The sequence below is a fragment of the Rosa rugosa genome, chromosome 1, assembly GCF_958449725.1.
Source record: "Rosa rugosa chromosome 1, drRosRugo1.1, whole genome shotgun sequence".
Classification (NCBI taxonomy): Eukaryota; Viridiplantae; Streptophyta; class Magnoliopsida; order Rosales; family Rosaceae; genus Rosa; species Rosa rugosa.
Window position 1 is genome coordinate 61292096 of NC_084820.1, and position 13807 is coordinate 61305902.

General features: G+C 41.4%; 2 protein-coding genes and 1 long non-coding RNA gene across 3 annotated transcripts; 1 reads left to right on the forward strand and 2 right to left on the reverse strand.

The window, feature by feature from the left end:
- The first annotated feature begins 321 nt into the window (after nucleotides 1–321).
- On the forward strand, nucleotides 322–3372 carry LOC133725901 (OBERON-like protein). The gene is made up of 3 exons (XM_062153304.1): nucleotides 322–465; nucleotides 1189–2351; nucleotides 2617–3372. Exons 2-3 carry the CDS (start codon nucleotides 1217–1219, stop codon nucleotides 3234–3236), a joined length of 1755 nt encoding a protein of 584 aa, XP_062009288.1. The 5' UTR covers nucleotides 322–465; nucleotides 1189–1216; the 3' UTR covers nucleotides 3237–3372.
- Nucleotides 3373–3536: 164 nt separating this feature from the next.
- Nucleotides 3537–4659, reverse strand: LOC133725902 (uncharacterized). Its single transcript, XM_062153305.1, has one exon. It carries the CDS (start codon nucleotides 4151–4153, stop codon nucleotides 3602–3604), a length of 552 nt encoding a protein of 183 aa, XP_062009289.1. The 5' UTR covers nucleotides 4154–4659; the 3' UTR covers nucleotides 3537–3601.
- A 1911-nt stretch (nucleotides 4660–6570) lies between these two features.
- Nucleotides 6571–8657, reverse strand: LOC133743735 (uncharacterized). Its single transcript, XR_009863234.1, has 3 exons — nucleotides 8076–8657; nucleotides 7540–7609; nucleotides 6571–6989 (listed from the first exon to the last, which is right to left on the reverse strand). It is a non-coding gene; the product is annotated as an uncharacterized LOC133743735 (long non-coding RNA).
- Between the last annotated feature and the right edge of the window lie 5150 nt (nucleotides 8658–13807).

A 13807-nucleotide genomic window follows, 5' to 3' on the forward strand; every position in this document is an offset into this window, starting at 1 on the left:
TGGTCTCTTATATTTTAAAAAAAAATAAACTCTTATGTGAGCGGTTTGGATTCATTCCATGATTAAGCATTTATCGTTTTTTCATGCCGGCCGTAACATTTTGTCAAAAGGCGTGTGGTCCTAGAGTCAAAGCAGACCAGGGATTAAATAACCAATTTACCCCCGTCAGCACATCGTGTCCTACGCGTCATAACCGGTCAAGCGACGCGAAGAAACGTGGTAAAGCCGGTCCACTCCCAACCCAAACCGGCTGAGCCGGTCGTCACCGCAGCTCATTTCTGAGAGTCTCCACCGCTGTTGACTTGTTGCCCCGGTAAAAATCCCGTTGCGGTGCTCCAGGGGCAAAATCGGAAGGGAAATAAAAAAATGAATAAAATAAAAACCAAGTCCCACCCGCTTCTGCCTTCCGATTTCCGTTGTCCGCTGTCCCTCTGCTCCCATCAATCTCCTCTGCGGATTCCTCTGGTGACTTCTCTCTCTCTCTCTAACTTCAGGAAATGAAGGATTTCACTTTTGGTAGTATTGAATTTTGTGTTGCTGTGATTCACTGTGTGGAATAGTTTTCCAAGTCAATAGGTTTTCTTGTCTCAATTTAATCACCGTGCTAATCAGATTCAACCGAAATTTTACATCTTTTTGGGTCTTTTGATTGTTTGATTAGTAAATCTCTGCCTAGTCTAGCCTTGTTTAGGGGTTTTGTTTCGGTAGTTTGAGGTTTGGGGAGTAATTGGCCATAGCGAGGTTAGGATTCAACTTCAAATTGATACAGAAAGCGTAAAGTAAAGTCGTAGATTTATGGAGTTTCATGATGCACCCATACATTTAAAGACTGGGTCTTTTTGTGATTGTAAGTCTTTTGGGATATGTAGTATTGTTAATTTTGGTTTTCTGAATAGAAATGGTAATACTTCCGGAGAAGGTCAATTGGCATGAGCATCTGTGTTTAATAGATGCAGTAGACAACTAGAGGATATCTTTTCTGTTACCAGTTTCCGAATTCCAGCTATTTTAATGTAACTGAAATCCTCCCAGCAGATCTTTGTAATGTGATTGTGACGAGTTGGTTTTGACTTTTGAAGAAGTTGAATCTTTTGGATTTCAGAATGTATGTTATTTAGGGTAGCTTCCAGAACAATGTAGTTGTTACAGTACTGGTTGTTGATACTTTTTTTGTTTTGTTTTTTGCAGCATCTGCAGGAATTGGCAGAACTGGTGGATGGGTACATCATCTGGTTCCAATATAAACCAACAACCTTCATCGAGAATGCTTCCTCCACGTCAGCAACCACGAGCTGGGGGACTGCAAACATCACTCTCCCTTGTCTCTTCAGATGCTCGGCTATCCCCTGAAGAACCCAGGTCAAATTCTGATCACATACACGAGTCCCCTACTGAGAGTGCTAGTTCTCGAGAAACTTGGCCTACTGCAGAGGCCATAATGGCTAAGAAGATGGAGAATGGGAAAGTAGAAAATGATTTTCCTGAACAATCGGTCATTCGCCGTCTTTCCAGTGCTGATAAGATATCTCTTCGGGACATAGCAAGAGAGAGAGTTGATATAGTCTGTGAAAAGATGAATCACCTACCTGATGAGTTTCTGGAAGAATTGAAGAACAACCTCAGAGCCATCCTTGATGGGAATGGTGGTTCACAGCAAAGGGAGGAATTTTTTATCTTGCAAAAGTTTGTTCAGAGTAGAACTGATTTAACTGCCAAGACATTGATTAGAGCACATCGAGTACAGCTTGAAATTCTTGTTGCTATAAATACTGGGATTCTGGCATTCTTGCATCCGAATATCAGTCTCTCGCAAACTTCCCTTATTGAAGTTTTTGTGTACAAGAGATGCAGAAATATAGCATGCCAAAACCAGATTCCAGCTGATGATTGCACCTGTGAGATATGCACCAAAAGAAATGGTTTCTGCAACCTTTGTATGTGTGTCATCTGTAACAAGTTCGATTTTGAAGTGAACACTTGCCGTTGGGTTGGTTGTGATTTGTGTTCTCATTGGACTCACACTGACTGTGCCATTCGCGATGGACTAATCTGCATGGGTGCTTCTGTTAAGAGTGGAGCAGGGCCAACTGAAATGCTTTTTAGGTGCCGAGCTTGTAATAGAACATCTGAGCTACTGGGTTGGGTCAAAGATGTGTTTCAACACTGTGCACCTGCTTGGGAACGGGAGGCGTTGATGAGGGAGCTTGATTTTGTTAGTAGAATTTTTCGTGGAAGTGAAGATCCCCGAGGGCAAAAACTCTACTGGAAGTGTGAGGAGCTCAAAGAAAAAATAAAAAATGGAGTTGCAGATTCAACAGCAGCCTGCAGAGCAATATTGATGTTTTTCCAAGGTACTTATTGGTTTGTAGCATTTTAGTTCATCTCCTGCATGTTGTGAAATTTGATTTGCTTTCTGGGTAATTCATCTTCTGGTCCTTTCAACTCTTGTGGAATATTATTCATGGTTAAAGGACTAATTAAAGTCCCCAATTCTTTGGTGAACTTAGATTTGTTTTCCAATGTCTGCATACTGAATTTACATCTTTTTTTCTGTTTCTTTTCTAATGTCTTTTTTTACTTTTATTGTCCTGATTTGATTTGATGTTCTTAATGAAGAGCTTGAGGTAGACTCTCCAAAGAGCCTGGAAAATGGGGAAGGTGGACGGCTGATAGCGCCACAGGAGGCTTGTAATCGAATTGCTGAAGTGGTGCAGGAGGCCATAAGGAAGATGGAAATGGTGGCTGATGAGAAAATGAGAATGTACAAGAAAGCCCGAATGGCTGTAGAGGCTTGTGACAAGGAACTCCAGGACAAGGCCAGGGAAGCTCAAGAACTAAAGCTTGAGAGGCAAAAAAAGAAGCAACAAGTCGAAGAGCTGGAGAAAATTGTGAGGCTCAAAAACGCAGAGGCTGATATGTTCCAACTCAAGGCCAATGAGGCTAAACGAGAGGCTGACAGGCTCCAGAGGATTGCTCTTGCCAAGTCAGATAAATCGGAGGAAGAATATGCTAGTAGTTACTTGAAACAACGATTGAGTGAAGCTGAGGCTGAGAAGCAGTATCTGTTTGAGAAGATCAAACTCCAAGAAAGCTCCCGGGTATCCCAGAACAGTGGTGGTAGTGTTGACCCTTCTCAGATGCTGATGTATTCGAAAATGCATGATCTTCTTTACAGTGGTGCTCCCAAGACGGACTGCCTGCCAAATGAACGCCATCCTTTCAGAAAAAATCCCTGAGGAATGTTTTTTTCTAGTATGTTCTGTATTATTTTATCTCAGCAGTAGTAAACTAGTAAGTAACTTTCATTGGTGAAGGACTAGTGTGAATGTGAGGACTCTTGTTTAATATGATCGAGCATTTGTGTTTTGTCCATCTACTAATGCTATAGTAAAATTCACCGGATTACTTTCCCATGTGTATATCAAAGTACATGTTTGATGTTGTTTTTTGTCACACTCATGCACTATTATTAAAGAAAATTTGGTAGTGGACAGAATGAGGCACTTTATTCAGTTTATTATTGTTGACGTCTTCATTACCTCATGAAATCACAGTAAGTTTAGCTTCTTCAAGCATTTTTCTGGGCGAACTTGCTTCAGGCTCAATGCTGTGTTGGGGTCATCTGTAGGTCAGTAGGTGGATCAAATCTGTTACATTTCTTTGTGGTAACCATGAAATTCTCAAATCTCATAGTTGTGCTAATACCATGACACCTAATTGTGGAGCTTCCACACACATCTGGAGTTACAATTTTGGCGTTGTTTACAAACAGGCCTGATCTTTTGGAATTGGTTACGTTGATGATCTTGCTTGGGATATTTGATGGAACAAGAGTTCCATTCGGTAAATGTAACAAATGCGTGAGGTGCAGTGCAGTTGGCATTGAATGGCTGAAGATGAATTCTGGGAGATGGTCTGAAGTGATGGTAGCTTCTGATAATTCCTCATCATTTGGCATGAAGAAAGTTATGTCTGAATTCCTCAGCGAGTCGGGGATGCTGTTGTTTACGATCTTCAGGAGGAGAACAAAACCGTGGTAAGACCCCTTTCTCATGTCAGCCATGGCTGACTGCAGATGAGATTGGTTGATTGGATTTGCAGGCTTAGAATCTCCGACTGCAAATAGTAATAGGGCGAAAAACCAGAAAGCCATTTGGTACAAATATAAGTATAACTCATTGAGCCACTAGTGTAGTATATAGCTTAGTTTGCCTTTCATGCTTTTTTGACCATCAACCAAAGAGGATAGATGGAATGTTTGGCTCCATGCATTTTGTGCAGGCTGGGGTTTAGTTGGAAGGTGGTTTAAGCATGCGGAATTGAGGATGTACTTCAAGTGTACGTGCTGGATCCAAAATTTTAATTCCTATTAGGAATTTCTTACATGAAGCATCTGTTATGGCTGAAAAACTACGGATCCCTTTCTGATTATGTTTCGGACCAATCCTCATACATCAGACCACATACATAGCCTCTCTGTATGGTGCTATAATATTGTGACTGTTGAAGGATGTCGACATAATGTATGCCTCTACAAACTAGGGTTTAGAGTTGTAATAGGAAAGTATTCTAGGTATTCAATTGTATTCGGATTCTATTACCTATTGTATATCTTGTAACTCCCTATATAAAGGGCTCCTATTATCAATAATAAAGATACAATTACAATTCTCCTACAACACGTTATCAGCACGGGTTCTAACCCTAGCCCAAAGAAAAAAAGAAAAAAAACCCTAAAACTCACCACCACAAAAACCTGCCGCAGTCTTCAACCCTAGCTGCACACCGCAGCCTCCTGCCTCCCCTGCAGCCTCCTGCCGCATCTTCCAGCCTCCTGCCGAAAGCTCCCCTGCACCTTCCTGTTGTTGCCCCGTATGCGCCCCGCGCTCCCTACCGTGCCCGCGCACCCTAGCGACCAGCGCCGAAGCCTCCGCAGCCCTGCAGCCTGCCTTCCTGCACTGCTGCTGCCTGAGTCCGTGCACATCCATCTGCAGCCCGAAGCCTCCGCAGCCCAGCTATTGCCTTCTGCCAGCGAAAGAAAAAAGAAAAAAAAAAAACTAGAAAACAGAAGGAAGAAGAAGAAGACACGTAGAAGAAAGAGGGAGAAGGAGTGGGCCCAGAAAAAAAAAAAAAAAAAAAAAAAAAAAAAAAAGGAAGGGAGAAGGGCAGCCCACCAATTGCCAATTTCCGACTAGATTCCGGCAATCCTAATTTAGCTACACGCCTGCATCAACACACGTGTGTATAAAGAATCGTGAAGCAAAGCTTCAAATTACCAAGTAAGTTTTTACGATTAAAGTTCCTGCTTTCTTGTATTTTAAATTCCTTTTATTTTCTGCAGAATATTGGAATATATGTTGCCAAATGGTTTTGAGTATTTAACAAAGCGGAATTGTGGGGATTCGCGCTTAAAGAACTAAGAGTGTTCATAATTAAACGAACTAAGAGCGTTCGTATGAACTAAGAGTGTTCATAATGCTCGGACTAAGAGCGTCCGTAAGCATAAAAAATTGTGACCATATTAAAAACATCATTGTTTGGTCTAATCCAAAAGAGATTCTTGGAAATTGATTTCTTGGTAGCATAGCTCGGAAAATCTTATTATTATTAGTTTTCGTGGAAGTTTAGCTCCGAAACTAATTCGTTCTTGTTTCACCCTTTTTCAGGATGTCAAACTCGAACATACTCGATTTTGTTCCATTGGATTATGCAGGCAAAAAATACCTATTATGGGCTCAGGACGTTGAGCTCCATCTTATTTCCCGTGATCTATTGCACACAATCCAAGAGCTTTGTTCTGAAGGAACTGCTCCCGACCCTCAAACTGAGATTGACAATTCCAGGGCACTTGCCCTAATGATGCGTCATATGGATATAGACCTCCAGTTTGAGTTCATGAATAAGGATAGCGCCATAAAGCTTTGGCAAGCGCTTCGTGAACGTTATGGCAATGTTCGTGACTCCATCTTTCCGAATTTAGAAGCAGAATGGAATGATCTTCGCTTCTCTGACTTTGATATAGTCATACAATTTTATTCGGAAGCTCTCCGCATCACAGGAATGATGCGCTTCTGTGGCAAGACGATCACAGAAGAACAAATGATTGAGAAAACCCTCAATACCTTCCCTGTCTACGCTATGAGGTCCTGTGATTTATTTCGGACTCGTATAAATGCAAGACGGATCACAAGCTTTCAAAAGCTTATTGAAGCTATGGAAATTGCTGAAAGGCAAGACAACGAGCTTGTGAGAAGAGAAATTGATAGGCTTCGAGATAGCTATCCAGAGCATCATCCCATGGCTAGAGAAAGTCGCCAGAGACGTCATGATCCATATGATCAAAATGCTCATGAAGGTAGTCGCCAAGGGCGACAATCACGCCACCGTAGGAGCCGTGATTTTGAGGGACTAAGGGTTGGAAACCATAGAGCCAACGTTGGTCATGGTCATAATCTTCCAACGCCTCAGGTCCTAGGGACCATGCACATTGCGCCAATGCGCCTCAATCAAGGGAGAATCCTCTTCATGGTATCTATTTCTGACATGGAACGTCTAATCAATGGGCCTGTAACGCCCCAAACTGCACCTCATCAGCTTGAGCACGTCACAGTGCCGCGTGTCTCTAAGACATAAACTAAATGTTCAGTTTACATCCTAAAAACCCGCAAGGCATTTTAGTTAAATCGCTTTTCGTAAATCGCGTAGCGGAAACGTTGAAATACTTTTCGAGGTGAAAACTTTTTAGAATCATTTATCGAACTTATTCGTCTAAAGCGCTTCTAGATCTCCACTAGGGTAAATAAGAGTTGGTACACTCCGTTACAAGACGAAATAAGGAATAACAAGTTCCAAATTAACGACTCTCAAGAGATAGAGTTCAAGACTAGACACGGAACCTGAATTTAGTTACTACTATTCACCGAAGCTATCTCCGCGCACCCTGCTCCGTCCGTCAATCCCGTCACCAGTGCACAGTACCTACATCCACACTGTTGTAGGGGTGAGCTTTCGTCCTCGCTGCTCATTGGGAAATCATCTCGACTAGGTTTGAAAACAATGTAATATTGCTTTGTGGCCACAGTATAAAAACATACTCAAAACCATGTCATTTAAAGAACGACAAACTTTAAATTATTTTTCAACTCGAAAACCGATGCATGATACTAAAATAAATACGGCGCCAAATCCAAGTATTACCTGATGGCCGGTCCCATAGACCCACTACACGACCTTACCTCAAATTAATTTATAACCAGGTAAGCGTAGCGAGAGCGTCCGCTACCTAGCTACACACACGGATCGGGTCGTCATTGCGATCGCGCACCGTCCGACCGGTGTAACTAACCCTCCGGAGGTTTTGGGGATCGAACCCAAGGAAGTCAGAGCCACCCTTCGCTCTCAAGCCATCACATCTCTCACGATTTGGTTAGTATGCATTGCATTTTAACATAACCAAACCACATAGACTTAACATGCATCATTTAATAAAAATCGTAATATAATAAACCCACTAATCGAGGAGAGTCCCGAATCCCCTACCTGGATTCCGATGCTTTTCTTCACGTACTCTGAGAGTCACGAATCTTCCGTTCCTCGGGTAACTGGAGTCCTAGATTTCCGACATATTGCTCGTCAATATCTCATTGGATAAATATTAACGTTTCGACGGTAAAATAATCGTCCGATCAATCTTTCCTAGTTTGACAAGGAGTTGACCAACATTGACCCATTTGACCAAGGTTTGACCAATCACAACTACATTGACAAATAATCTCAATTACTCGAAACTTTACTTGAAATTAGAAAATCGACCAATTTCTATACCTTTCCTCGAATTTTGCATCACATAGTAATTCTGTCGAATTTACTATGGACACCCATACATATTTTAGACCAACAACGCAATTACCATATTTTCCAGTTCTCAATTCAGTAGCTAGTCAACATTCCACTCTCCAACATAATCAATCAAAACACAATTAAGCTCACAATAAGCTTATACCCACAAACTCATTCCACTTTTGCACCGAGAAGGGCAGTCGCAATACACAAAGAGTTTGAGAATCGAAATTTACCTTCACTGTGTTAATCATGACTGTTGATTCTAGATTCAACTTCGAGTCCCATCCCTGAGCATAACGCACTGTAGCTCGATGTCAACAGCGCTGCTACTCTATGATCACTCTCGAGCTTGCATGCGTCCTTATCTCAAGTGATCGAATATAGCATGATCAAGCCTCAACCTCACACTCTCAGGCGAATACCAACATCGAAAATAAACCAAGAAGCCCAGAAATGCCGCCGTGCACGGTGGTTCCAACAGAACCCGTAAACACCCAAAACCAAAACAGTCAAAATCGATCATATTGAAAAACTAATTAGACTAACGTGGAGACCATAACGAGGGGATCAATTTTGGTACCTCACGCAACCCCGACGATCGCCGGAAACTGCAGAAGCTTCGCCGGAAAACCCGAAGCTTTTGGGCTTCGATTCTCTCTTCTTACTCCATGCATGGACGATCCGTGACCAGAGGAGGAACCACGATGAGAAGACGCATCGAGCATGACCAGTGCGCCGCTGTGAAGTGGCCGGACGAGGGAAGTTCCGATCGGGTTCAGTCGCCGGGTCGACGGGCTGGAGAAACGGGTCGAGGCTTCTGATGTGTTCTGGAATAATCTGGGACGCTGATCTTATCAAAGGGCTATTTATAGCCTGCTTTCAATTAAAACGAACGGTGCTGATCAAGCGGTGGACTTTTAACGGTCCAGATCACGCCAGAGCATTTCTTTTTATTTAAAATGAATTTCCATAATTCCTAAACTTCGGAAATTCAAAATAAATAGTTCCGGTGTCGGAAAAATTCCCCGAAAATTCTCACAGACTCGTAACGTCGCGTACTTTATTATAGACTCCAAACTTTGGAGATTCCACCTTGTGAAAAATCCTCAATAATTAGTCCTGAAGACCCTAATAGTTACCGAGATCGTCAAATTTATTCCAAACGATCTCACCTTATCTCGATAGATTCTATTCCGGGGCTCACAGTTCCACCCCCCTTAAATAAATTTCGTCCTCGAAATTTCATGATTGGTCAATTGGTCAATAACTCATTCCTTTATGTCAGACTCCAGTTCCCATACTACTTTTTGATTTATGATTTCTTGTGGTACAACTCGACCATTACTAGTCATATATATATATATATATCACCATCGGAGCTAAACCTTTTTCTTTACCAAGTGTTCCTCATCTATCCTTCACAGGATACACTTCGCTCTGATCAATTACATCACATTGTACCCACAAGACTTCTCTTGTAATAGCAAGACTGAGTAATTAACAATCTCATTACTTTCCCCACAATACTGCCTCACTTGGCATATTCGTAGACGACTAACGTCCACACCAAATTCCTGCTCATCATAAGTACAAAGCTATACAAGACTACCGGTAGATAAAATCGTATCATCTCGTGGAATTCATGCCAACTATGAAAATAAATCGATGTCGTTGTAATTCGTAGCTTCCGACAGCCATTTACGACTCACGAAATACACTTTCCCTTGAGAGTTCATCGGTCGTCACCAACATAAGACTCGCAAGTCATCGTGGAAGAGTTTCTTGTCCTCCGAAAGGACAAACACACACTGAAACTGGCTGAATATCTAATCTTTCTAGTCAAACTTTCAAGGAAAACACCATGGAACCTAGCAACCGGTTTCCAGGATTTACTCCACGACTTGTCACGTGACGACAATTTATTAGTTATCTCGCCGTCCATTTGAGTTCGTTACGTATCTGTTCGTGACTGCCACTTTCGCTAGCGTATCTACTCCACGAACTCATAGGCGAAATACTAATTCCGACCACGTTGACGATATGCCTAAAATGAAAATCTTGAATCATGTTGCTACTCTCGCAACAAATTTGTGTCCGCAATCCACGTCAACGCATCGTTAGAACGCGTCGTTAGACACTATTTCGTCAAACCAACGAATGGTCTTGATAGAATGCTTTGATAAGCGCTTCCGTCATGATCCGAAGAAATTCAAAGATCACCACGTGGAGTCCATCTCTTAGAGATTCGAGGTCTGCATGCCAGTTGTCGTAGTAGCGTTTCCGAAGCTTCGTCCCTACTTAACGAATTTACCCGGAATGAAAAATACGCATTGGCCCGTAGGACGACTTCTGTTCGCTACACGTTAGTTCACATTTACTAATTTTCGCTAATATAACTATTCCACGAAGTCAAGATCGAATTAGCCTTGAACAACTTCCGTAACACGTCGAGCGTCGAGTCTTGTAACTATAGGTTCGTGACCAACTGGTCGTAACCACGCCCATTTTCATAGTCGAGTAGGAAGACCACCCTTATTCCTTTTACAACCCTCTTGTTTCTCCAGTTTGATGTTTTAAGCAACTACAAGGGTATAGAAAACATTCTTTCCACCCTCAGTTTATGCTGAAACAGTTGCGTTTGTACAAGGAAACCACACTACTGAACAACTTCCAAATTTGTAGGAAAAGCGGAAGTATTCGAATCATTTCAAAGGATAAAATTTTGGGTGTATACTATTAACTAGACAAAGACCAAGACAGAGAAAGATTTTGAAAGTATAACCAAGTTAGGAAACAAGTTCACACCCAAAATTAGAACTTTTCTTTGTCAACTGCACACTTGAATTGTGAAAATCACCCCGACTTCAATTCAGACAGGAGCAAAATCAGACGTTTCCAAATCTAACCAGGAGTGGGAAAGCAAAATCCCTTTTAAACTATCAGTCTTTCAAATTGTCGAAGCCGGGTAAAAATACATTCCAAGTGGCTACATCGTAAAACCAGAAAAAGTTCCAGAAATTTAGTTTCGACTCGGAAACTGTTTTGAGACATCGAGTTTCTGATTTTAAACGAAACTTAAAATGCAAAATTCTTTGACAACGGGAGGAGAATTTAGTAAACCTTTATACGAAATAGCTTTTGAAAATGGTTTAAAGTTTGCCGTAAAAGCACAAGCTACAAATTTTCAAGAAATCTGAAATTTTCACAAATCGAGAAATGAAACAATTTTCTTGGTAGGAAAAACTCAGTGCTTAAACCGATGTCACTTTTCTTAGCTAAATAGCATTTGTAAAATGCGGAAGATGAAAATCGGACTTTCACAATAGGGGAACAAGATAGTAGAACAACATATGTAAACTTTAGGCAAGGAAGGAATGTTTTCGTAGTCCAGTAGATTCCTATCGAAGATGTACCTTATTCGATAATGCCAGAATCCCGAAGATTGTCGATCCTTCCTTGAAAGACGTCCTATCTCACGATTCCCCGTTATCGACTTTAGCAACTAATGGAGTTTCAAACAAACTCAATTCCGTAAGAATTGCACACGTGAACACCAAGTGTCAAATTATTTCGATTTGCACAACACTGTAACCTTGTTTAACGTACGTGCAAGCATTTGGCGTCAAGAAACGCGAGCCAGCTACTTGTACAGGAGACACGAAGTTTCCACCACACATTCGAGCGAATCGAAAGAGCACAACTCCCGAAGCGGCAATTGATCGCGCAGTGCAGATACACACTTGTCTCCTACACCCATTATGATACGCTTCCTGCTCATGATCAAAACGCCTCAACGCATTCAATCGTCACGAGAATGCCCAAACGCTGTGAAATGTATCGTAGGAGGACCTTAGTCAAACCTATAAGTTCTGATGCGCGTAACTTCCTCCGTGAAATCGGATTTTTCAATCCTAAAGTTTCAACAAGCAACGTCGAACTAGTGAGAACACCAACAGAACTCCCTTCGCTTTAACTCAAAATTAACACGTTCAAGCGAAGATTGCCTTTTGCTGCTCAGTGGATGGAGAGAGCTGAAGATCCACTTTTCCACAAATCGAACGTTAAGGAACAGAAAATGTCGACGAGTTAAGCTTGACAAGATCTTTCTGAGAAGAGATTCGCATTTCGCGGGGTCTTCTTCCTTGAACGACATTTTTAGTCCACCCCGAAGTACACTCGTCCAAAACTAAGTATTAATCAATACGATACGTGGACCTGTGGGTTATGGCTCACATTATAACGATTTCATTACCGAAATCATCACCACCACGAAGGAATCAATTTTTCACTACTCAGACAACCAAAAGACTTCACAATATAACTTCCAACAACATCACAGACATATATTTAGCTTCCACGGACTAAGTTTGTCATTCACATACCTTTTTCCTTTACTCTTCTTCTTTATACTGGGCCACACCTTTGCCGTGGTCTGTGCACTGTGGAAGAGCATTTGGGTGGCATAGAGTTCGCTTATTCTCAAGGAATTGATACACTAACAATCAACAACTGGAGTCGATAAAGTATACGAAACAAGAAAACAATAACCGAGTCCCAGCCCAAACAACCAAATAAACCGGACTCGATTACAATTACGAAATGAATCACAACAACCGAGTCCATAACTGACAATCGAATAAATCGAACTCGGTAAGAATTACAAGACAGAGTACAAACATCGAGTCCAACCAACAGTATTCAAACAAAATGGATTCACTTGATACTCGACAAAGGATATGCATAATTCAGAAGTGAATCCAACAACCCATTCAAGATTCGAATAAATAATACGTTATGAGCGCAAGCCCATAACAAGTTAATCCGGAAAACGACTGAACTTCCAAAGAAAGAATTATGATTTCCAAGAATGAATCTAAAGTTGGAAATCCATCGAAAGGACGAACATTTGTCACAAGGATTGGATTCGAAGTTCGAAGTGATAAAGCAGTTGAAATTTCAGAACCAATTGAATAAGACTTCGATTACTGAACAGTTTCTATATCACAGGAAAACTTGAGAACCAAGACTTTAGACGAACTTCGAAAAACCTTTTTAAACACCACGAGATTTTCTTTACGGAGCAATTCAAATGTTCAAAACCAAGCTGAAATAATTGCTACAACAGTAGTTTCTGCTTAAAACCTGTCTTTTCCGACAAAATGCATTTTAATGTCGGCTCAACCAAAATCACGTCAATGATTTTAAATCGCAACTAAACTTTCAAGTCACAACGCAAAATAGTTTCTTTGCCAAATCATTTTTCAAAATACTTTTTGAAACAAGCTTAAACCACCTTCTTGAAATACATTTTCGAAACATTTTTCTAAAACACAGTTTCTGAAGCAAAAGTTTCAAACAACGAGGTTTCGTTGGTAATACTTGCAACCCTTTATTTTCGAAAATTGGTTGAAATTCCTTGAACACAACCACATTTAAAAACAAACAACTTGAACCAAAATTTGGATTTTCCGAGCTGACAAAAACACTTGTGGTACCAGAAATTGTAAATCGACAGAAATCGAAACTTTGGAAACATTGCTCTGATACCACTTTCTGTTTCCTTCTTTGTTTACCTTCATCGTCCAACACTCTCCATCCTTCTCAATACTGACTGAATGGAAAATCCTTATTTTGCTTCTCAATCCGGTTAAGTTCTAGTTTCCCACCATCACCGTGTACAGTGAGCTCGTCGGTACCCGGAAACAACCAAAACATCAATTCATCAAAAGCCATCCAAAACTGAAAACTAAGTATACCAGTACGTATAGCTCACCGTGAGGATCGATTTCCATACCTCATGCAGATCGTTCCGTCGCCGGAATTCGTCGAAGAACAGCCGGGAAACTTAGAGCTTCACGGCATCGATTCTCGCTCCAAGGTCGACGTATGACCAAACCGATACTAGAGGGATGTCAGCGACATCGAAACGGTTCGAACGCTGGTGGTCCGTCAGCGCGTCGTGACA

Excerpts from the sequence above, each read along its gene's own strand:
- LOC133725901 (XM_062153304.1), top strand. The coding sequence starts at position 1,217 with ATGGGTACATCATCTGGTTCCAATATAAACCAACAACCTTCATCGAGA. Across the intron at positions 2,352-2,616 it reads AATATTGATGTTTTTCCAAG|AGCTTGAGGTAGACTCTCCA; the intron begins GTACTTATTGGT and ends TTCTTAATGAAG.
- LOC133725902 (XM_062153305.1), bottom strand. The coding sequence starts at position 4,153 with ATGGCTTTCTGGTTTTTCGCCCTATTACTATTTGCAGTCGGAGATTCT.